General features: G+C 36.2%; 1 protein-coding gene across 3 annotated transcripts; it reads right to left on the bottom strand.

The window, feature by feature from the left end:
• Positions 1-292: 292 nt before the first annotated feature.
• Positions 293-21009, bottom strand: LOC124180074 (zinc finger C2HC domain-containing protein 1C). 3 transcript variants are annotated; one of them, XM_046565113.1, is made up of 9 exons: positions 20862-21009; positions 16396-16484; positions 11275-11466; positions 8664-9005; positions 6859-7190; positions 6004-6124; positions 5060-5304; positions 2363-2552; positions 293-1680 (listed from the first exon to the last, which is right to left on the bottom strand). In XM_046565113.1, exons 2-9 carry the CDS (start codon positions 16429-16431, stop codon positions 1387-1389), a joined length of 1752 nt encoding a protein of 583 aa, XP_046421069.1. In that variant the 5' UTR covers positions 16432-16484; positions 20862-21009; the 3' UTR covers positions 293-1386. The 3 variants fall into 3 exon arrangements, with proteins under 3 accessions (XP_046421069.1, XP_046421068.1, XP_046421065.1); XM_046565112.1 differs by having other exon boundaries at positions 16390-16484; positions 20862-21008; XM_046565109.1 differs by lacking the exons at positions 16396-16484; positions 20862-21009 and adding an exon at positions 13496-14200.
• Positions 21010-25176: the final 4167 nt, after the last annotated feature.

Here is a 25176-nt window from a genome sequence, read left to right as displayed (position 1 = left end):
AACTGCATAGAGCTAAAAATTTCTTAATCCCAAACTACAGTAAGCGCATACCGCACTTACTACCGCGGTTTCGTATTTCAATTCGACGCGACGAAATTAAGGATCTCGACGAGCTGGAAGATACCGCTTGCAGAATATGAATCAGAATGATTGGGATGTAAACCAATTTGTATATTTTAAGCCATATTCTATGTTCATTTTACTTTTTCGTTTCCATACCGTTGTTATTATTGTTATACAAAACAAAGTATGTCTAGTTAAAAAAAAAAAATAGTATGAAGTATTCGCTTCATTCATATCACCTTTTCCACTTTAATCCAATACTTGCAATTTGCGTTAAGTTAGGTTCGCAACTCGATACCGAACCAAATGTTTGTAAATGAAAATATTCGTGAAAACAACTCAGTAACATTTACCATTAATTACTTCAACTACGCAATGATTCGGTGAATCTTTTGACTACATATGCAGTCAGTACAACTAAATATTTTAAATACTACTTAGTACTAAATGTAGTCATTCTGATTATGTCAGATAGGAAAAATCTTATTGAAGTTTTCAGTTAGATTATAGTTAATTTGACTAAACAATTCTCCTACTGCGGGAACACGTGCTAGAGAGATGCAAAAAAAAGTCAGCATGTGGGAAGATGGGAATAGGAGGAAAAATTTTAAAAAATCTCAGACGAGAGGGGAATAAAAGATGCCTTCGTGAGGGAATTTGAATAGAGACGGGTGGAATCAGAAAAGTGTGCCAGGATAACAGGCAGTGGTAAGATAAGTGCGATAGATCCAATAAGTAAGTTAAAGTAAGATACGCTAGATGGTAAAAAAGTTTCTGTAAAGCCGAAAGGCAACAATAAAGATTGTACATAAGTAACTCATTATTGTTGATGATCACGTGAGAAAGCAAATTCACTCCTACTTGAATTGTTCAGTCCTATAAAAAAGGCCACATGATTCTCACACGCCAGTTCAAATCTCAATTTATGCTCCAAGTTGTTTATTGAAATATTAATCAATTTCTTACAAATATGCGTGTCATGTTATAAGTGTAGCGATGACCATTTATAGTGTAAAAGGCTGATTCGGTGGCTATCATATTCTAATCATTTGTATTCTTAGAACAAATTGAAAAATCCAGACAGCACAGAAATTCAAGAAACGAACATGTTACGCAAGAACGACATGTGGGGGAAATCCATATCAAATCGAATAGAACATCCCGTACATGCATTCACAAGGAGACATCAAGTGACTTTTCAACATTTCAGATTTCTTGTGCAATTTACGTATTATGAAAATTAATCAGTGTTAAAAAATAAATCGATCAAAATGTGTGTGAGTAAAACATAGCCAGAATTTTTTAGAATTTAAATTGAAAGCCTTAGCGTTTCGGTTTCGGAGGTGCTCTGGGGTTTGGTTTATTGTGCATCATATTTGCACATTTGGGAATGTGACGATCCGCAGCACCCTTGTTGAATTTTCGACCACAGTGAGGACACTGGATGTAATCACTCGTGTCACTGACCGGTGGAGGTGGCAAGTCGCTAAGTTTTCCGCCTGCGGCAAGATGGGCTTGAACTTGTTTCGCTGATCGGATGGCGTTGATAAAGTCCTCGTGTTTTCGTCGCCAGTTTGATTGAGCTTTCACTTCCGGTTTCTTCGCCTTTGCTCGTTGCTAAAAACGTTTGAAAAAAGGCAGTCCGTTAAGAAGATTATCCGCACTGTGTCAGATGCCACTATCGTGAAACTTTGGTTAAATATAATTATTTTGTACATTGGCCTTCTGATTTTTATTGTAGAATAATTTTACCGCGATAGAGTACTTCGTATGAAAAGTATAATCATATAAATCACGCATTCTAATTGTTAGCCAAGATGACCGGCTTAATGAAAGAATGAAACCTATACTAGTTAGCATTGCGTGTGAACGGGCAAAATCAAATTAAATATTAGAACTTGGACCACCTCAAGTTTTTCAAACTAAATTTTGCGAATTTTGTAGTATGAAATTTGTCACCTCATGATTATTTACTACCTTATAATTACTTTTCTCTCACTTTTTTTCAATAAATTGAAACTACAATACAAATATTAGCCATTATTCGAGTATCCAACCTGCAAACCAGCTCCTCTGGCAATTTTCAAAGTAAGCCAATCAGATAAAGAACAATTCTGGAGAAGTCACGAGCTTACCGAATTTCGTTTCGATTAGCTCGGTATGTTTGGTTAACCTTTTCAAGTGGAAGTAGGCTATCTCGATTTGAGGCACGCACTCATACCGAGTTTAGCAGATTAGCGGAAGAAATAGACCCGTATTACTGTGGCCGGAGTGAGAAACTTCAAGGTAGATAACCGACCTCTGCTTGTTTCCCCGTTGCAGGAACTTTCTTCGCGTAAGATTCGAGTTCGGTGCCTTGGACTCGGTGTCGTACCGTATCGAATTGCTTGCGTTTCTTCTGCGTTGTCTTGGCGCAGATTTTTTCATGGGGCGTTACCCTGTCCTGAGCAAACCGACGCCCACAAATCTTGCACGATACAAGTGCATCGCTGCAAAGTTGAAAGCGTAAGTGAAAAAAAATTGCTAAAGTAGTTAATTTAACAGTGAAGTCATTCTTTTGAGCGTTCGAATTCCATATAATCTTTTTATGCCCTTGATATTTATCCCTAAGCGTCAGTCTTTCGAGATTTTTGTTATTTCTATCGTACAGTGCTATCACTCTGGTGTTTCGGTCAATGCTTTACGATTAGTTTAAGATCAAAACGTAAATGTGTGACGGTAATATCAACCCGGTCCGTGCGTATGAGCTCAGGATACCCCGTGAAATAGGTCGTGTCCTCTCCACCGCCTGCCTGTAAATTTGACCGACGTCGAGTTTAGGAAAGGTAGCGCGATATATAGATTACTAAGTGCTCGTTTTTACTAGTTCCTCAATCTCACGTGCAAAATTGGCGTTTTTAAAATCAAGAATCTTGACCCAAAGAAACGCCGCAGTAAAATGCCTACTCTCAGAAGAAATGAGATACAGAGCCAAAGAGGTAAGGATCCAAAGTTCCGGGAGAATCAAATGACCTGATCACGAAGGAAGTCGGCAAAATCAGACCCTTTTGGACCCTAGACATAAAAGTTTAGGATTCAGACGTCTCAGATACAGAAAAACACTGCTGTCAAGTTTGAGGAGTTTGGAGCGCGCTAAACGAACTCTGAAAACGTTCGAGCGCTTCTGGAGAATCAGCCTCGAACTACAGTTGCTGGTATCAGTGGCGGAATACTCGATCTGTTAAAAATATTTCTAAAATTCTTCGTTACTCTCAGAGTTCTGAATATAACTCGGGCAATTTACACGGAATTATATAAAACGCGTAGTACGGTGCTTTCTTGTATTTCGCAAAGTTTGGTAGGGCTGACGAGTGACAAAATTGGAAACTACGGCTGCACCATCGCGCCTGAATATGTTTGTGCCACAGCATTAAAGGCGAACATACAAATCAGAGAGTTCCTTCTGATGCCTGTATCAAACGAATACTGGTTTAATTGATCGTCAACATAAATAAATTAATGTGACTATTTTTTACAACTTCCACATGTGTCGTTAATTTTCCGCATTACAGGTACTAAAATGTTTTGACATTTTGAGAATACTTTTAAATAACTACTGTTTTTGGGCCAAAATATGGATATATCAATATTTATTTTCTCGATAAATATCGCTACAGTTTGTAGTCATCAATGCCATCTTTGTAGATATATTTTTAATTTGCCCATCCCTAACCAACGTTTGTCGATGTACAAGAGCAACGCGAAACTGTAGCGGATCCCTTAATTTTATTGATTGCGTATCTCCCGGCCAATCATTGTTCGGGATCAAGCGATTTAATTTTTAAATTACGGCATTAAAAAATGCGTCGAACTCCGCTGATAGGCTTCAAACAGGCTCGGTTAACTGATTTAAATTCATTTAAATTTGCATGTCAAGATCGGCTCAATTTCATGTAACCAAAGACCCAAGTATGTAATAATCATCAGTAATGATTATTTACTCGATTTCGATTACGTTACAATCGCCATTACTCGGCCTGACTTCTGTGGCAATTATCTTCCAAAAATTGTCGTGTAGCTAAATGCCACGATCCACATCTACATCATCGTTCACTACATACACACGCGCAAGTCCCATATACGTAACCATTCGCGACACCAGAAGGCAGAGAGACACCTTCTGGTGAGCGCGAGAAGCGCGAGCCGTGGCTATCCATAAACGTGCTGGAAGTACCGGTGTCGCGAGCGCAACTAGCACCTAGCGGTGACTCGCGGAACTAGACCCGCGAACAAGTCGCGGCAAGATGACGGCGCGCGGCGATAGATATCTTTAGAACTAAATTCGGTATTCAGTGCCAATAAGATATTTACGGACCCAGTTGCTTTTCCTAAAACTACATTTTCGAAATTTGCGTCAGCGGTAAAAAAAAGAAACTATACAACCGATTCACGCCAACCAAAGTTATTTAGATAGGTAATTTGAGGCCCTCGTCAACGAGCCTAAATGTTCAATAAGAAATTGAACCGAGCATTTGTTTTTATCATAGAGAATGCGTAAAGTGGTGATAAAAATTACGTCATTTACTTCTGAATCCCGACTATGTTTAAATACCTTTTATTTAAATATAACACCCTGAAAAATTTAAAAGCAACGGTTTAATAGTTGCACTGAAAATAAATCCTACAATCTAGCCTCATTTTCTACCATCAATACGGCTTTCCCTCCTCGTAGATTTAGAAGTAGTACAACTTGTACGTTTCCTCGAGGCTTTTACCGAGAAAATATTCGCATTGTTTTTTATTTCGTTACGCATCCTACCACAAAGCAACGAGTGCCCGGAAACCTAACACCAAACGCGCTGCGCTCAGCAAAATTATAACCGTCAACTCACTGCCATTTCACGAAAGTTTCGAGGTACCGAAATGGAATCTATAATACTTATCTCTATTCTTCACGATTAAACCTATTGCCTAGCTTTCGATATTTCATTCAGAATCACAGCTGACGATGAATTACCTGCTTCCAACACTTTGGCCACTTCTTGCCGACGGCGGTCCTTTCGTACTCGATGCTGATACCGTTTCAGCTGACCGTATAGGATGCTTTGCCTTGGTAGCCATTCCTCGGTTCGCGTTCTCCGCAGAGTGCGTACCACGCGTAGGGCTAGTCGTACTGGAGGCCTGGGACAGGACTGATGAAGGTCGTGGTGAAGGACTCGCGGTTGGCGGCGGTTGCCTCTGATTCTGACTCGCTGAATTCCGCTACAAGTTACAGCAAAAGTTTGTAAATTCGGTTATGAATGCACCCTATTTTAGGTGAATAGGTGAACTATAGCTTTCGTTGGTAGTGACGGTTAAATATAGAAAAAAAAATTAAAATTTGACGTCCAACGTAATACTCATCTCATATCTATAAATCGTATCATTATATACATAAAAATACCAACATAATACTTGTACCTCTATATGCCTTCATTACTTGAAATTTTACAAATGGATAGAAATATGAGACACGTATATTTGTAAAAAATAAACGGTTAGAATCTAATTCCTAACGTCAAAATCACTGTGACAATTTATTTATAATTGCGACATCTGACGAACGTCTCTCTATGCGCTGTAATGTGCAGAAAGAGAATGCCGCGCTTGACTTCAGACGTTTTTTTTTCTTGCATAGGAATCATCAGCTTTTCATTGAAAATTCTATCGTTGCGATCGAGCTTTCGCAAAGCAGAAAAAAATGCATCTTGATGCTAAAAAACAGGATGTTTAATCATAAATCTCCATTTCGATTTTTAAAGAAATATTGCTTCCCGCTTTCGTACTGAACGAGTCGTTTTACTCTAAACTTCAAATTTGTTGGGTTATAGTTGATCTATATGTTGCAGGTATGTTTCAGAGCAGTTTTGTTAGACTTTCACAGTAGGGATATGCAAGATACTATCAATTGACTTTTTTTACCTTCGATGTGATGTCTGGACTCTTTGACGGTGATGGGGGAAAACTCCGTCTGTTTGGTGGATTAGCAGAAGAGTTCGCAGACACTCTGCTAGCTGGCTCAGAATTTATATTTTTTCGTATTCTGTAAAGAAAAATTAGAAAAATTTAGATTACGAATTAAAGCGTTTGCGCCTGGTCAGGTTGCCAAAATCTAAATCTTGCTGTAAGGAATTTTTAATTACATCTTTTTAGTTCTTTTTGGAAAGTGAAAAAATCGTTTGTATCAGAATTTTATCAGAGTCCTCCCTTAATCTAAAAAAAACAATGTTATAACCATTAGACATTAATATTCAAATTTGCTGTTCATTATTATAAAGTCATTGATACAAAACTTTCGTATAAAAATTGAAACAGTCGCATCAAAAGCTGAAACATTTCTGTGATACGGAAGCTGTTGTATTGTACTGTTAATTTAACATTATAATACTATGCGATTGTAGACACATAAGAAAAACTTTGCTAAGTGCCGTAAGAATAATTTTTACGAAATCTTATCACTTGTATTAATTTAACACAAAGAAAAATTCACTGGCAGCTCTTTAGAAACCATAATAGCTTTTACTACTGTGTTTGGTTGATCATTGGAAAAAATCTAATCATGGACAAAAGTACTGGATCTACTTCCCTTCGAGAATGATTATCGATAAATCTTAAGATGAACAGTAAATAAGCTCTACTTTTAGCTCTCTACTCGTGTTACACGGTGGGCGATTATAGAATATTTTCAATACCCGCTTACAATTTAGGGAAAAAAGAATGGAAATGTCGTAGACTGAACGCTTATCATTTTCCTAATAAATATTTTGTTCCACAAACCTAGAAGTAGCTTTCGGAGATGGGGAGTTAGGTTCCGATCGTTTCCTTGACTCTGAACGCCGTGTCGTCGTTGTTGAGGTTGCAGAGTTTCTCCTCGCATTGGCATTCTTGAATCTCTCCAGCCTAGCTTCAGCTTGTGACAGTTTCTTTGGTGCCGGTTTTTTGGACCACTTGTCAGTGACGTTGACCAATAACTCATCCGGAAATTTCTCGCTGATCAGATTGTTATCAACGCGATGTCTTAGGTTCTTATCGTATTCCATTAGATGAATTTTCGCCAGCATTTGATTCCTTTCCATCGTGTCTTCGTCGAGAACTTCTTCGATTTGAACCTGTCGTCATAAAGCGGAGGTATATTCGTTAATCTGTTTCACTGAAACAGACAATTTCTTACTAATTATTAGAGAAGTCAGCTATGGTGTGTAACGAGTGCGGAAAGTAGGCAATATTTAAGTGCTGCAATCACACACGTGATACATCGCCTATATGGACATTGCGTCGTAAAACTCTCTCTAGGTTGTAAGAGACAATTTATAACCACACATATGGTTCCCAAATGCTTTCTGCTAACTTTCACCAGATCCTTCAGTTTCCTATCCTTACTTCTATGTTTAACCTTTCGAGTACCCAGCTGCAATTTCCCCACCACGTCCACATCCTGAAAATTTACGACCCTTTTTCTCTCTTTTCTTTACCCTCTCCCAAGCTTTCCCTCAATTTCAACAATTTTAGTCGTCCACGCACCCTTTAACAGAACGCGTGTGTTCACTCTGCGAGTTATTTTCAACAATTTTCAATCCACTCGTTTAGCGATATATCAATCCAAATTTTATGTCCGCAATCTATCACTTCAATCTATTACAATATCAACTCGTTAAGTATATTCATTGTTATTTTTAATCACTATCAGTATTGTTCAAACCCAAACACCTGTAATTCCTTAATTAGTATTACAAGGAGTTCGCGTGACATCCGATGCTGACGTAACAAAGGGGTGAAGGTGAACACTGCACGTGTCAAACACAATACTTTTTGCAACGCCCACGCGAAAAGTTTTATTTGAGAAGCAACGAAGGTGACATTGACAGTGAATATAATTCGAGTTAGGTACCTCACGCTCAAATAACGTCTCGGTACGTAAAATATAGCTTTTCAATTTCGAAAAAAATACATAGTCATATTTTTTGGAATATAAAGCACGAACCTGCCGCCACTTGAGCTCGATTTATCAATCGTATCAAAATGACAGCTAAATAACAATACACGTCACAAGGCCCAAGTGTTAAGGCCACAATGCGTTTTTAGGTTGTCATAGTATCAACGGCTCTTGCCAAAAAATACATCAAAAATCAACAGAAACTCGGGAACGTTACTTCTAATGATGAATCACCTAATTATCCGTTTTTTCATTCGGATGACTGTCAAATTACAGTATACAAATATTGAATAGTAACTTCTGTGCATTGAGTTATATCTGCGTCACTCGTGCGAGTAGTTGTTTCGTGTAATCGCGAATACTCATGTGGGTTGAACTTCAACACAGCAATACTCTGGTAGTGACGCAGTAGAGATTCTTTGTACGGGTATTAGTCTAGTGATACATCGAAGTTTGCAACGTTGAAGTAACGAAACATTGAAGAAGTAAGGCCATAACGGTTGAAATAAAATGAAGTGTACTTATTTTGCATTCTAAAAACCATGCAAACTACCAGCAACCCTCAAGTTCCCAAAGAACCATTCGTTCGAAATGTTCAGTTACTTCAATGTTACGAACTTTGACTTGGTAGTTAATCGAGTAAACTCACTTCGTTTTGCGGCGGTGCTCGATGATTTTCATCACGGTACTCGCTATCAACATTCATTCTTCCGAACTGTTCACCATTTCCAAAAGATTCTTGACTTACTTCCTCATGATGAGAAACCGTAAAATTTTCTCCATTATTTCCGCTATTGCCTTCAACTTTAGCTGTACGTCGTACAGTGACGGTCTTTCGCATCACGGTACCCGGCTGATTCGCCTTCGATGCGATGTGGCCACCGTTCGCAGCGATCTGCTTCTTGGGTTTGTTCTCCAACGGCTCCAATGGATAGCTACGATCAATACCTTTTACCGTTGTCTGCCGCCGTTCGTCAAACATCTGTCTCACCTGCAGAATTTCAATATTTATTGAAGTACGTATAGAACTGAACTTACCGGAGGTCGTGGTGGTTCGATTTTGATAAGTAAGAAATGGTCAATTCAAATTCTGCCACAATCACAGGTAAAGCAAAGATCATTGCTGTACCGCAAAACTCCTATACAATAACAATAACTTCAGTGGCAAATCAAACAAAATTTAAATGTCTTATTCTTTATCTACTTATTCTAAACGGGATGCAAACAATGGTCAAAAAAACTAAGCTGAACAACAGAATGTTATTACCAATGTTACACTCTATACTAACAATAAGATTTGGTTTAAGACGATTACAATTGCTCTGTAATAGTTATAAATTACTAGGCAGTGTTCTAAAACTGATGGGCACGAAATGCGTGTATTAAACGAGATGAAAGAAGGGTATTTATTTGAGTAAATGAGGTTGAATTTTCGGAAAAGGAATGAATCAACGATTTTCACGATATAAATCAAATCGGATTCTTTTCGATATTTTTTATGCATAAATTTACGGTGAACATGCCGTGGTGTCATTTTGACGAAGCATTATACAGGCTATAGTATCTGCCTTGAGTTGTAATAATATATGTATAATTGATACGTTCCTTTATAGGGTATCAGTGACCGCAACGAGACAGCGGCAGCATCATAAAATACGATCATAATAATTTATTTTACGTGTTGTAACCGACGGACTGACATACTATTTTTTTTTTTTGATTACATCATGCCCACAAATAACCATAAGAAATAATTTTAACCGGGAAATTTCACATTTTCCACGTTCGTCAAAATATACGTTTCAATGTAAACAAAAAACAGAACTACATATAGCAATAATATTTTCCAAGATTATAGCATTATATGCAACAATGATAGGGGTTAAAAATTTAAGTTTATTATATCAAAGTATACCACTTAAGCCGATAGTTGAGTTTAGCTGAATGTACTCGGCGTACACGTTGTGCGTTGATGTACATACAAGCTTAGTTTAATAATAACATTGTTGTTATTATCAATATTACTGTTACGACTTCTATTGCTCTTATAACTGTTGCTATTACTGGATATTACGTTTGCTCACTATTACGTATATTATTAATATTATTGTATTAATACAATGTCACTCCTGTTATTGCCATTATGATCATTATTGCTGTCACGGTAACATACGCCAGGTGAGGATATCAACCTTGTGTCTTGGCAACCGATTCAGTCCCGCATGCCCTCTGATGCGGAACATTTAACTAGATATCGTTAGTCACCACTAATTGAAGGAATACGTATTCTGGCATCATCGTTGCGTGAAGCACAAATGCTTATAGATATCAGCAACGATCGAATGACCCTGCGTGTGTTCAGCATTGCGCGTAGAATTGCGCTAACTGCGAATTTTTCTTGTCAGTTAAGGGTAGACTTATAGACAGTAGTCAGCATACCTGACACGGCCACAATTAAAGATCAGAAATAAGTGATTTTTTTCTACGTTTCAATTAACTTCAAATTCATAAAACATAAGAATAAAAAATCAAGGTTCGAATCATAGAATGAATCGGCAGCGCCTCTGCTTGCTGGCCGTAAACCTCGACCCGTCAGCTGTCAACTTTAAACTACAATAATTCAACCTGACATCACCCCAACAATGAGATATGACTATTGATGCTACCGTGTTGGTAAAAAAACAAACAGAAGTAGCTAAAAAATAAGACGTATCCGATTTACGTTTGGAATACTTACCATTAACTATGAAAATTGCTGAAAACGAAGAGTGTCAAAAATAGAGGATCAAAGAAATTCCGAAAAGTAATAGAATATTTTACAGTAAATGCAAATTATAAATGTTTCATAATTTCAATATAATTGAACTGTAAGCAACGTTCTGTAATGACAACAAAAATTGAATCCTTATTGCGAAATTAAAAAAGTTTCGATACTCCAGTGCCAGACAATGAGTTTCAGTGCGTCACCGTACGTATAACAAGGTTTGGTAACGTAAATGGTGAAGTTATGACAGGATATTCCGATCCGTGGGTGTCGCTTGAAAATTCAGAAACCGCGTTGTATCCCCAAGACAATAATGATCTTTGCATAAATATATTTAAATTATATTCCTGAATCATCGTTACTTGACGACACAATAGATCTTACGACGCCAAATAGTTGGCCAGTATTTGAAACGAAATTTTCAGTGAATCAAAAACTCTTTTGCTCTTAATTCAAGCTCATCGATTGTTTCATTTATTGACGATAAGACTTATACCTTTCCTCCTTGAGTAGTGCTGGTCGTGCGTGTAGCGGTGATGCTTTTCGAAATAGAATGCTGCTGAGACATAGAATCCTTCGATCCAGCGCTACCTCTTTTGACCACTTGGTAAGCTCGTTGCTGTTGTTGATCGTAAAGCTGCAACATCTTTTGCTCTTTTTCCTGCATCTGCTTCTGCTGGAAGCGAGCCTATTACAGAAATTTAACGTTAAGCGGCGATATTGTATCGCGATTTAATCCGAGGTGTCAATTACGTTTCTATCGACTGCAACAACGTATCATTTGCCCACTTGAATAATTACGCAATTGTATTATTACTATCTTTAAAACTAACAGATCATATTGACTATTTTAATTTATGTGACTATAATTACTAGGCCAATCAAATAAGCATTTCTTATCAGAATAAGTCTATGGTTCGTGAAAAAGTATGGGTCCTGTTCAGGTAAATATCCTACTACACAAACTAGACTATGGCAAATTTAAAAAATAGTTTCCTCGCTCTGAAGTGTCGACTGACGATAAGTATTTAATCTCACCGACGTTGGTTGAGAAAAACAAGTTGGATCTACAGAATATCGAAGCTCGGGTATCACGTTGATAATAACCCAGTCAGATATCTATTAACGCTGAATTTTAGCATGGATATGTCGATGATACAACGAACGTATTTCATTGCTTGACCCGTTGTCTGGTATACATACGAAATCTAGCTCGGTGACGAGAACCCTACTTGAAAGAGAGTATCTAATAACGGGGCGAGATTGTCCCATCATATGTAATTTTTCACTCAGCTTTCTGATACACTTGTACCTTGACTTGCGATTACCGATCGGCAAACAGGATGATTCACGTCGAATAATTTGTTCCTGCAATTTCTGTTCGTTCGGTTGTCACGATACAAGTTAAAAATTTTTGTGTCACACGATGCAAGGTACAAGGTTGTCGAAGAATTATTTCGACAATATTCACAGATCGATATATTCTTCAAATTGTAACTCTGAGTGAGAAAATGTGTCAAATATATGATACTACGTTTTATGCAATCAATTTTTACATCTAAGGAATGGATGAAGATATTACAGAGTGTATAGAAATAAAAACAACGAATCGATACCGAACCTCATCAGTATCCCAAGTATTTCACGTCGGTATGAGTTTTATAAGAGTTTCTTTTCAAATCAGCGATACCCTAAGTATTAAAACATTCTTTCTCAACGGTAACGTGCAAGAAAATATCGTTAATGTAAATGTATACTTGAATTTTGGTTCTCAACTTAAATACATGGTGATTAATCGGTAAAAATAAACGAATTTTGCTAAACTTTAAATTATATATTTGTAAGGCCAAACGAGATTCAAATGACTGAATTTTTATTAGTGCTGTATGCAATTTATTTCAGTCATCCTAAAATCTATGCGGATAGGTATGTAAATATGAAAGGAATGTATTCTGGATGCATTTTGATCATCAGCAAAACCAACTCATGGTACGTCACGTTATAGCTTATATGTAACTTATACGCAGGAGACACATTTATTAATATACATAGACTTGATTAGAACTCATATCCATACCAAACAAATTTAATTGTTGTGTATTGGCACTATTTTTCAACTTCAAATACAATTCATTTTTGAGGAAAACAAGTCTGCGCATCAGAATAAATGTTGACTTTCTTCCAAGACTCATTGTTAATCTTTTTTTCCTGGTTATGAAAAAGATTAAAGTATTGCTTAGGTAAGTCCCACGTCTTTCAAATATCGTGCAATTTTACTCCAACACCACAAATATTTCTGCTATTCATGAGGAAAACGGCAGTACCTTCCAAAAAAATGGTGTTAATTGCGGGTTGGATTACCGTATTCCATTTGAGTGATGATTAACAAGGCAGAATTGTAGAGGTAACATCTGGCATGTATCTTAGAAAATTTCAGTAGGGCATTTCTGCAGGACGTACCCTAACCGAAGGGTTCGGTGCCAGAGTAGCCTAACATTGTCTCACATTGTCGATAAGGCTCCGTTTAACAATCCTAAGCCATTTGAAACGAGCCTTACGGAACCCTTCAACTAGCCTAAGGTACGCAAAAGTACGTTGCAATCTTATACGAGTTTCCACTCTATCCTATCCTCCTTTTGCTTTACGTGGTGCTTTAAAAAATTACAGTGAGTCACTAGGAACCTATTAATGAACGTTACTGTAGACGTAAGTTTTACCATGTTGTTTAGCTTTACAATAGATGACGTCAATCCTTGTGCAGTCCAATAATTTTCCACATCCATAAGTATATCTCAACTGCTTGGAGTTTGCATTACATTCTCCTAAATTCACATCTCACCTTTGAAAATTATTTTATCTCGAGTTCTTTTGATAATTCAGCGCTAACCTCACGAAGTTTATAAATATGTCACATGCGTCAAGCACCTCACTCAATCATTTTTTTACTAAATCCATTTACAATAATATGTCTATTATGCGTAAATTATTATCCGATGAAGTTATATATTTTTCATTAGGTTTCGTACCAACCATGGCAAGGTATTGAACGTTAATCGACCGAATTATCTTTTTTTTCTCATGCTTTCTGATATGGATAAAATGTTACCACTGATTCTAGAACGATAAGAAACTTTCAATTTTCGAGATTCAAGCACACGTCTAGTGTCGAAAAATACTTGTTAACGATATTTCTCTCGAGTTTTCTCATACATTTAACATGGCCGGTAATTTATAATGACTAATTTATTTAATCGATTAGTTTACGAGGTTAGTATTTCATTTTAGATTCCGTACTCATGGTACGTGCACGAGGTGGTGGAGACACCCCATACGCCTACAATGATTACATGATGAAAGACTTTTTCTCACAATAACAGCTTTGGTTAGTATCAAAATCAAGACGCTGCTACCAAGTGATTCGGGTTGCTACCACACTGCGTTGCTACCACCGCTTTCACCCTTCGGACAGCCGCGATGTAATGAAGCGCTTGCGCGAGGTAAGAGTATGGCTCCGAAACCTTGAATTGTAACTCCGATGTTACCCGTACTATTCAAGTTGTGGAACTCGGATGATCGTGCAATCCCCTCCATCTTAAGAGCTTTAGAATCAAATTAATCGGACATACGTGCCAGTGATTGTGATAAGCTGCAGGTCACATCGTCGTGCGTCAAAAATGGTATAGGAAGATAATAGTTGTGAAACAGGAGCTGCCACTGACTCACCTCATATTTCAACTCGTGATGGTGAATATTGTAATTTTTTCTTTTCAGTTGGAGCGAAACTAACTGCAAAACACGTTTGTAATTTGTATCCAGTTGAAACTAAATTACAATGTTTGTATTATAAGTCATTGATACCTTTATATGTCTCACGATTAAAGAAGTCCTTTGAAGAATTATAGAATACCCAGGTTACTCACTGTACTACCTGTACTACTGTACTACCAGTGTTCGAAGGTATAAACGGCATTGCTATTAAACATTAACGATCACAGTATTTGATACTGTTACAATAAATTTTGAAATGCTTATTAAAAATACGAAGTAATATCGGTACACTAATTCATCGCACAGAAGACATAAGTGAACGAAAGAGGCTAGTGCTGCAGTAATACTGCAGGAGGCCAAGGGCACAAAGTGACGGTTTTGTCCTCGGCATCACCAAATCAAGAGTGAATACTTATGGACTGAAGCGGAGCGTGGGCTAGTATACAAGGTAATAGTTGAGACGGATAATCCATACGGTCGAATTATAAGATATTTAGATACAAGATTTACGATGCAATTTGAAATTCAAGCAGCTTATTGTACGACTCACAATGTGAGATACGGTTAACCGAATCAATTTGCACAATTTTAAAAAGCCATTTTCTACCCAACTTCGATGAGGCATTTGGATTATTATTTTATTTTCAGAAATTTCATGCACGTACTCGTGTATGGAATTCTCTTGTTAAGTTACAATTTTTCCGTCATCTTCGCCGTTTCTCCCTCGCAAAAAATTCTACAAACTCATATCTTAAGGATTTGCCGGTCCTTACGTGTATTCGGTTGACGCTGGCTGTTTACTAGTATGAAATAAAAATTGAAAAAGTGACGTGAATATACAATTGCGAAATTGCTAGACAATGGTTGTGTGGGCGACGAAAGGTGTTTCCAAGTAGAGGATAACTTTTTTCCTAACAAGGAACCCGAGGTCGATAGATTCCTACGATTTTTATTTAGTTCGTATACATATGCACGTTGTAGCGCGTCGAAAACTGAGATACTCGTATGGTTTTTTGTTCGTTAACAAACGGTTCAAAGGGGTGAAAACGACCCCCAAGGATGGAAACCCAACGGAGTAATTTCCCGATGCGCTTCATGTTGTTAAATAAATCCAAAGCTGAAACTTTACTATTGATAAATGAAACATTTTGGCTTTGGTTTGTAAAATGTAAAAAAAACAATTGGTCCGGCATATCACTACCTTCGATAAAGATAAAAATAGTGAGATGGACTTTTTCTCAAACACTAAACATAATGAATAATAAATTTTCTCGGGAACTTGGACAGAATTGATCAGATTCAATTTATCAAAATTTGCAACGTTTCGTTGGTTTTATTTATTTTCCAACTTCATCAGGCAAGTTTGTCTGTGATTTAAGAGTCACTACGTTTGACATGTGTATTTGTCCATCATCATATTTGTCCATTTTATTTTATTTTATTCAAATTAATTTATTGGCACAATGAGTTTATAATTTTATCAAAAAAACAAAAATGTATATATCTGTCTAGTCTTATTTAAACATAATTTTGACTGGATGTTATGGACCAGAGGATTTTAACGACGATTTAACCTCAAAACTTGCCTGATGAAGTTGGAAAATAAATAAAACCAACGAAACGTTGCAAATTTTGATAAATTGAATCTGATCAATTCTGTCCAAGTTCCCGAGAAAATTTATTATTCATTACATTTAACATGGATGAGAACCAAGATTTGGATACTAAACATAATTGACCCTTCTAACCCATTTTCCTAAATAAGACCTCCTTCCACCCATTAGACCAAATACGCTGAATCTGTTTGGCGTAGGAATCGAATGCCGTAATAAATACAACTTACCTGTACCATTTTGAGACGCGAAGAAGGCTGAGACATGATCATGCTGAATATCTTTACAGTAGTCTATCGGTGTGAAGACAAGAAACGAGTATTGTCTGAAAGCACACAAATGTAACGATCCTGGTTGAGAAATGTTTGACATATACTTGAAAACTGACGATAAGTTTAACAGCTTGCTAATGCTGGGACTAAATTGTATATTTTTTTTCTATCGTATGTATCTGGATGTTTCGTTTGAAAGCAACGTTTTTCGTTTACTTCCGCCTGAAAAACTTGCTTCACAATCAATTGTGATTCGTACAGGGCTCCGGATTCCCGAAATTTATTGTTCTTATAAGAATATGTGCAGGCTTGATCTATTTATCGACACATGTAACAAGGCGAAATTGTTACATATGCTAGTGATGGATTGGCAGTGACAAAGAATAAATGATGGAAGGTAATTAATTGGTAAAATCAGGTTATATTGTGAAAGCGATTCGGAATTTGAATACTAACGGTAACCGAATAAGATTATTAACAAACGGTGAATAATTTCTAAGAGGAGCAAAAAAAATTAACCGCAAGGTAACGATAGGTTACATGATCGTCAGAGGATCGACAGGCTTAGTGAGATAATCGAGATCCAGACACTAACCCTGCCAGAGGATCACTAACGTCACTTTAGACTCACTTCACAGTTCAACTAAATAATTTGGTATTGTTTACGATACAAATGTCCCAGACATTGAATACAAAATTTAATTAAATGAGCGAAAACAAATAAACACAAAAAAATAGGCTTCGGTAGTTCAGTCCAGATCAAAATATAGTACTTAAAAATCAGCCAAGACGTGACTACTAGTCGTCAAGGCATTTTAATGTTCATTCGAAAATAATTTGTAATACTGAGAATTTGAATTTGACTATGAATGCAAGATAAAATGTCTGTATAGGATAAAATAAATGAAAAAAGTTCGCCTGAAATGCGGAACGCAACAGTGACGTTATGCCATTACATAACTTCTTTCTTGACTACTTATCGAGCAGCCGGTGATTGTTATGACTAGGCATTGAGTCAACATCACCTTTTAAGTTTCTACAGTCTGTGGTCGTCGAATCACACTTTGCGGAGGCAAATGCAATGACGTGTTCGAGACCAAATACTTCGTGGAGATATCCCGACACTGGTGGGGCCTCAAATATTAGAAGTTTGCATTCGTTTTATGACTTGCTCATACTCCCCCGCAAAAATAAGGCCTCTGTTCTCTCGGCCATAATTGTCAGTCTGACATGAGTGTATACAGCCAATGCAGTAACGCTTCGAAGCTGATTTACTTTATTTGTTGAATCGAATTTTGGTCAGGGATAATTTCGTAATTCACATCATCGATTTTTTTTTCTTTTTTTCACAGTATCGCAGATCTTGGTAAGGAAATTTTATCGATCAAGGATTTCTAGGCACCTGCGATGTTGGGTTTAGAAGAAAACTGTGTACTGAATGTTCTCCCAATCATTCAGTACTTGCGCTTGCGATGAAGCTAACAAATTTTTGTAGTTATTGTGTGAAAAAATTATATGAAACATTTCACCGATTTTAACCCAGCAATCTGTCCTCAAGTATTCGATACGTGATCAGAGGTGTGAAGATATTTTGAATATTAGTCCCGTAACTCGATTGCTCATTGGGAAAAAAATTACGCACAGTGGATCGGACTTTGTGCAATTATTTTTGGAAGCTACAGGGGATTGGGAATGAAAAATACAACAAGCTTTAGCGATGCAGAAGAGTTTTAATCGAGAAAAAATATCACTTTTTTGATAGAGGTAATTTTTAGACCAAAAAATTTCGTTTTTGATGAAAACTTGACGTGCATCAAAAATAAAAAAATTCCATACTCATATTTTCACTTGAAAGCTTGTATTCGTATTTAGTCGAACTGAATTTTTTAACGCGGAGTTCGATGAGAATGATCGTGGAATGAAGATAGCATTTGCTTTAATTTGTCTTTCCTCGTTCCGTAATTTTTTTCTACAATTCTATCCAAGTTAAAAGTTTGATCCCGCAGTGATAATACATACTTTTGATACTGTTTGAGACACAGTTTTTCGTCTCGTTACTAATTAATGTAATTTATAATATTTGCACCTCGGAGACTCACTTTCATAAATGCCATAAAAAAAGAAAAGAAAACAACGAGAAAAGTGTAAATTAGAAAAATTCGAAACACTTTGAAACAGTTTATACAGCGATGATTAAAAGTATTAAACAAATTATCATACAAAGAATAAAATAATGCAATAAGGAACAATTTTATGAAAAAAAAAGAGAGTATTGACAACAATAAATTTCAATTATACTTGACGCTAATTCCAGTAATTAAAGTGTTTTTTAAAACGACAAAAAGTATTTGAAAAAATACTATTTCTACAAACTATTTCTGTTGCAATTCGCTGGTCGGGCTGAAAAATAATTCAACAAAGTCTAAACTGCTGTGCATAAAAAGAAAATATAATTTTTTGTTAAAAGCCGATAGAGTAACGTGGCTAATAATTCACGCATTGTTTCTCATTGCTTGAATCAAAACGTAAGAAGAGCGGTAAGTCAAAATTTATATGCTTGATTGCAGAGTCAAAATTAGCAGAATGCCTACGAAATTCACCTGGCCTTAAACGAACTGTTAGACGGCGTGGCGACTAGCGGTTTACAAAAATCAATTTGGCTGTATATCATTACCGTATACGGGGCGTATCACGTCATCATTTAATGTAACTATCTCTTAACCGAGTGAACGCACGCGATATAATTAGGCAAATTAAACAATACACGTGCCTCTGTAAAACCGTAACCATATTTAAAACATTCCTTGAACTGCGTTACTTTGAATCCATGTTTTAGACTTCAATTTCAAATTGACCTCATAACAATCTATGAGATACATTTGAATGCTTTAAAGCAGATTTGTCGCGACTGGCTTTTTAAACTTTCATCTTAGGAATATATGTCGAAGAGAAGATTTTTTCTCAGGTTTTATATGAACGTGCTGAAAATTTCACGTTACATCCACTGCGACAACCACGTTCGAGAATATTTATTTTCTAACTTGTTAATTAACGCTGGTGATTTTATACTTGCTTTGAGATTTAGCTGAATTAATTAAAGACATTTGTGAAATGGATACTTTGCTTTGTAAACTTGACGATGCAGGAATTAGCGTGAATCGAATCGATTTACCGTGTCTGAAACTTTTCTCAACTGTTACTAAATTACTCACATCATGCCGGATATAACATTGTGATACGGTAATTATAAATCGTGTAAGTTATATGTAAATAATTAAGCCTACGCATACACAGTAAACCACAGTAAAGTCGGGCACAACACTAAATTTAATTAATAAAGGTGAAATATTAAATTTGTTAATTAAATTTCATTAAATTTCTCATTAAATATTCTACCTGTCCCACTTCGCCTTGGTCGCCTCTAGATGTCTTGAAAAAACACCGCAATGTATAAAACGACAAATTGCACGTATGCGTGGTTCTTGCAACGTGAGTTAATTCGAGTTAATAACCTAATCAAATAACGTGATCGATTTGTAAATTAACAAGTAATTGATACAAATTGGCACCAAAGATTACTTATTACGAAATTATTTTTAGCTCAGAAATTTTTAATCAAGTCTCTGACCTCAAACTACAAGTATTATTCGATTTTCAAGAAACGACCAACTTAAGGATTCATTTTGGAACGTTGGTGAACTGAAAATCATCAACTCTTCGTTTATATCGTCAGGAGTCGATCCCACGTTGGCTCATTATTTGACCAATATATTTGCGAGCTACAAATATTTTCCTCAGATCGGAAGAACGTAAAAATATGCACATTTTATACAAGAGCTACAATGCAAGTTTTTCGTTTTGAATCGACTTCTTAATTCGACAGTGTTCTAATGAAATTCCGATCAGATGTTATTAAACAGAATATGTCAACACTGAGTAATTTATTTCGAAAATCGATCAGAGCTTCGTTCCTTCTTGTCCAAAAAAACCGCACGTGATTTGATAATGATTTGTAATTTCTAGGGTAAAGCAAGTATTTATCAAACGTAATGATCAGATAAATCGTTCATAAAATAAATTTCAAAGGGTAATACAAATTTAAAGGGTTTCGTATGAAAATTTATGCTTAAAACGAAAGATGACAGATTTCATTGCGAAAATTGTCTATAAAAATGTCTAATATCAATGAAATAAAATATTCTTCAGTTTTACAGACAAGTCACAGGCAAGTGTAAAAATATCATCAATATTTCACGTGGAAAACTCCATTAAAATTTGGCCATAGATTTCACTAATACCAATTGCAAATACGATTGTTTTGACGCACTGATATCAGATTTAATGAAATAAACAATGAACATGCATGGCGTCGGTGAAAGTAGGCTCCGGCGAATTATTTAATACATTATTACGAGTTGTGACCTACTCACCGACTGGCAGCGAGTTCCTACGAAACAACACAAGCCGTTCGTGACGCGTCCTCGCGAAGAGAGAACCGATCTAGCACTGAGAATCGTGCCGTTCCTCTTCCCTCTCTTTGCCTCGATCTCCATCTGTATTTTTCTCTTTCTCCAGCGGCCAAGAAAGAGGAAAGGAGATAGACAATCGCGGAGACGACAGGACCACATATGGAAGATTATTAACTAATTAGGGCTTGAGGACGAAGGGGTTTTTTTTTTTTGGAGGGGGGAGGGAGGGAGTCTACAAAGGCTGGAAAAGTACGAGATTCCCGTATATTCTTATTGTTTTTTGATTATTTGTTTTTAAGAACAACGTACAAATAAATAAGTTTCAGTTTAAGTCGTTGGAAATAATACCGGGCGTATTAAATTGTTCGTCATTAACGTGGCTGCTTCCACGATTGGTCCGTAACGTACGCGTGAATTTTAAATGATTGTTGTTTTGTTGGATCGATCGATAATTTGTAACTCTTGCTGAATATATTCAAATTTTGCGTTATAAATTACGAAAGTTTCGTAACATGGATTCTGCAGTTGTTGGTAGAGATTGTTGTAAGGTCAGATAATTTTTGAACGTGGATAAATTTGGGGTTCTCGATCATCGTTTGACTTCACGGAATTTTGGTAAAACATTTGGTCTGAAGAAGGCGGAAGGTTGAAAGTAATGAAAAATCTGGCATGCAGGATTTGTAACCTTCGCGAGTTGAATTCTCAAATAGAATATTTGAATTCTCTGAGATTTCCTGGACTACCAGCCCGGATGTTGATTTTTAAAATTAGTGAATTGTTATGTTGATTAGGAATTGAGGTATAAAAGATGGACTTTGCGACGAAACGTGCTGAAGAGTCGTAAGATTTTTTAAGTACAACATAGAAGTAGAAATTATTACCGGTAACATGACTGGACACAAGCCGTTCATTCTCAATATTTGATTGGATGCAGGAGAATATTCGTCTCTACTATTCATTTTATGTTGTGAGAATAATAATAAATTGTAATGTAGAGTTGTGGCGGATGGTCCAGCGATTAATCACCACTTAATCTCATAAAATCAACATCGTAATTATAATTTAGCACACAAATCGCGAGTGTAATCATATGACTAACCCTGTTGAAAAATAAACAATTCAAAGTTATATAGACGGAACCGACTCAACTCTATAAAAAGTCTCTTGTTGCATGTTATAATTTTTATAATCTATGTAAACTAAATTATTCCACCTATTCTTTTTCATAAAAATTTCATAGAATGTCAATAATTTATGGGCTGTATTTAATTCGAATAAATAAAGGAAATAACAATGCAATAATACTTGTCATTTTTTGCATGTTATATTTATGACTCGTCACAGTATCAAAGACAATTTTCAATTTTTATGGCATTCCTAATGACGATCAAGAAATGTCAAGGACAAAGTTCGGATGAAATTAGATTACGACATCGAAAACTGTTATTTTTTTTATGTTCAATTACAGGAGCAAAGATGCCAACGTGGCTCGCCGGCAAACAAACAACCGAAGTTACATCCGAGGTACTTTGATTGCCTATCCAACGGCGAAGCAAAATTTGCATCGTTGACTTGGCAATAATCTGGCTTTGAATAGTTTTTGTAAGCCGACGAGATATATTTATAGATAATTACTTCGGAGTTTTGGAAATGAATTAAGAAATTTTTACAGTATAAAATATTAGACTGGATCATGTGCCTTGTGATCACGCTCATAATTATCGAAATATCCTGTACAGAATTAACTATGAATTCTCTTTAACTCAAGACCTTCGTTTTTGTTTCAGATTTTTTGTCGAAACCCATTTGACAGACTCCTGATTGCAATCGGCTGTATCATGGTCCACGATCTCAGATTTAAATTATTTTTCGTTGGATAACTAAAACTTAATAAATTACTAACATACAGCTAGGGATCATAGCGACCCAACTGAATTTAGTGCACGTCAAACCTACGATCGTTTGACAATTTTTTTATTTGACACGATAAATTCCAACTTACCTTTGCGCTTGGCATTAATTTTCGCACGTTTTATTAGCTATGATTATGAGGTTACAAATGCATTTAAGAACATCGACACCGAAGACTAAATTTGATCTGAATACTTTTTGCCAACCTATTATTACATAGCATCGTCTGTATAACTGTACATATTACAATATCGACGAATGATTAGGCAAGTAGCTTGAATTAATTAAAACCTCTCTACAGGTATCATTGATCGGAGACGGTCACACCGTAGACGAATGAATGGATCTAAAAATGATCGTGATTAATCACGTATTATTATTTGAAATTATTCAGCTGCAATTCTATAATAAGTACATCATTGTACGTGGGTAATCGGAATTAGACTGGCTTACAATTAATTGATTGATTAACCTTTCCTGCTATAGGTTGCTAATTTAGGTTTGCAAATCTATCTTTGTCGCACCTAAGTCTCACTCCCGTGATTTAACTCATTAATCCAAGTGCCTGCATAGTAATTGGTGTCGGAAAGTAAATCGAGTGCATCAGTCGTTTCGTTGACAATCGCACTGTGACGGAATAAAAAAACAAGGTGCTGGTATAAAAATTTAATCGCAAGCTGCTAAACGTGACGACTGACCGGAAGGATGCCTCTCAAATTCACCATTTCCAATTACTGGGAAGATTACGTAAATACCTCTCGTACCTTCGTTGTGTGGATAAGATCGGCCGATTACGTAATCATGTAAAGTGTTTTCTCCGTTCTATGAACTCGTAATATATTTCCTAAAAAAAACTAGGCCCAATTGTGGTTTTTAAAAATATTCCCCGACTACGTCGATTTTTTTAAATTGATGATATATCTTCTTTTTACTGACCTTTCCGACCTATGAAACAAATCAAATACCGTATTTTAGTTTTATGTTGGTGAAAGTAGGTATTCAATATTTTACACAATAAGGCACAAGGATTTAGTCAAAACTGTGATAGGTATTCATTTTATCTTGCCATTCTGCGATGATTGATGATTATCGTTTTATTTCACGCAGCTCAAGTCCAAGCAATCACTCCGAATGCTTCAAATTATTCGTTTACATAAATATATCAGTACTATCAGTAGTCTGTTTTCAATAATCACAGAATTGAATTAGAATCAAGCATTGATGAGTGAAAATTATTCAAGTAAGTTTTAAATGATTACCGACACTTGTTTATATCAATTCCCATTTATATTGTATTATATTGTGAAACACGAGATCAAGGAACGGCATGAAATACGAATAGAAACATTTTTTTTGTGGTGTCGTGTGTTCCCTCATCAATTAATCAAGCAGGAATGATTTTCCTGCTCAACATTAGTTTGTTTAACGAGTGACAAATTTAGTCCTCTTTGCCACGATACATTGTCATGCACCATATAAATTGACTGGGGCGAATGACCGGAGTAAAAAATAATCACAGTGAAATCTCATTTATACACTCTCCCGTGGATATGCCAATTATAAGGTACAAGTAAGCGTAACATTCAGACGAATGATGTCTCAATTCATGGTTTTATGTGGCTTCGTAACTGTCGTTTCGTCATTGCATTCGCAGAGTAATTGACTCGTATATCGTAGTATTGACGAATACAAACGAAACTTCTTTATATGGTCAATAAGCAAAAGTGAATGGCGAAGACTGCCAGCGGAAAAAGAATGTATGTAAGTGGGTATGTACAACATTCGAATAAACTGAATCGCCATTCGGAAACTCAACGATTCGCACATTTTTCGTTTGGGTAATCGACGTTCTACGGTCTAAAAGTATTTGTAACTGTAGAATACAACATGATATCTCTTTTATGTCAAGGAATATTTTTAATAAAAATGGTAAGTACAAAAATTTCTGGACCACGTATCTAAGTTTATCCGTATAAAAATATCAGTCGTACGTTGCGTCGTAAAGACCGTCAACGCCACTTCCCCCGCACAATTGAAAACTCCAATTTTTTTCCGACTTCTGAGGCATTAAACCTTGCATAGAGATATCAACGTGGGATGTCACGATCGGTTTAAGAATCGGTCACCGAGTTATTTACCGTCAACCTTGATTTGAAATATTCTAGAAAGTACAAAGTTTTTTTTTTAATTTCAGGGTGACGAGACTTCTCGACTTTTTTTCTCAGAATTAGAAGGAATTTGTAGCATTTGAAAGGAAACAATTGTCGACTTGTCTTTTAATTTTGTCATCTTTGTTGAAAAACGTTACGGAGAATTTTGAAAAATTATAGGAATTTGTTGACGAACCGCTGAAAAAACTTTTATG

This window comes from Neodiprion fabricii, chromosome 4 (genome assembly GCF_021155785.1).
Source record: "Neodiprion fabricii isolate iyNeoFabr1 chromosome 4, iyNeoFabr1.1, whole genome shotgun sequence".
NCBI classification, from domain to species: Eukaryota; Metazoa; Arthropoda; class Insecta; order Hymenoptera; family Diprionidae; genus Neodiprion; species Neodiprion fabricii.
Note: the sequence above shows the minus strand (reverse complement) of the source record. Positions and strands in the feature narration are given on the sequence as shown.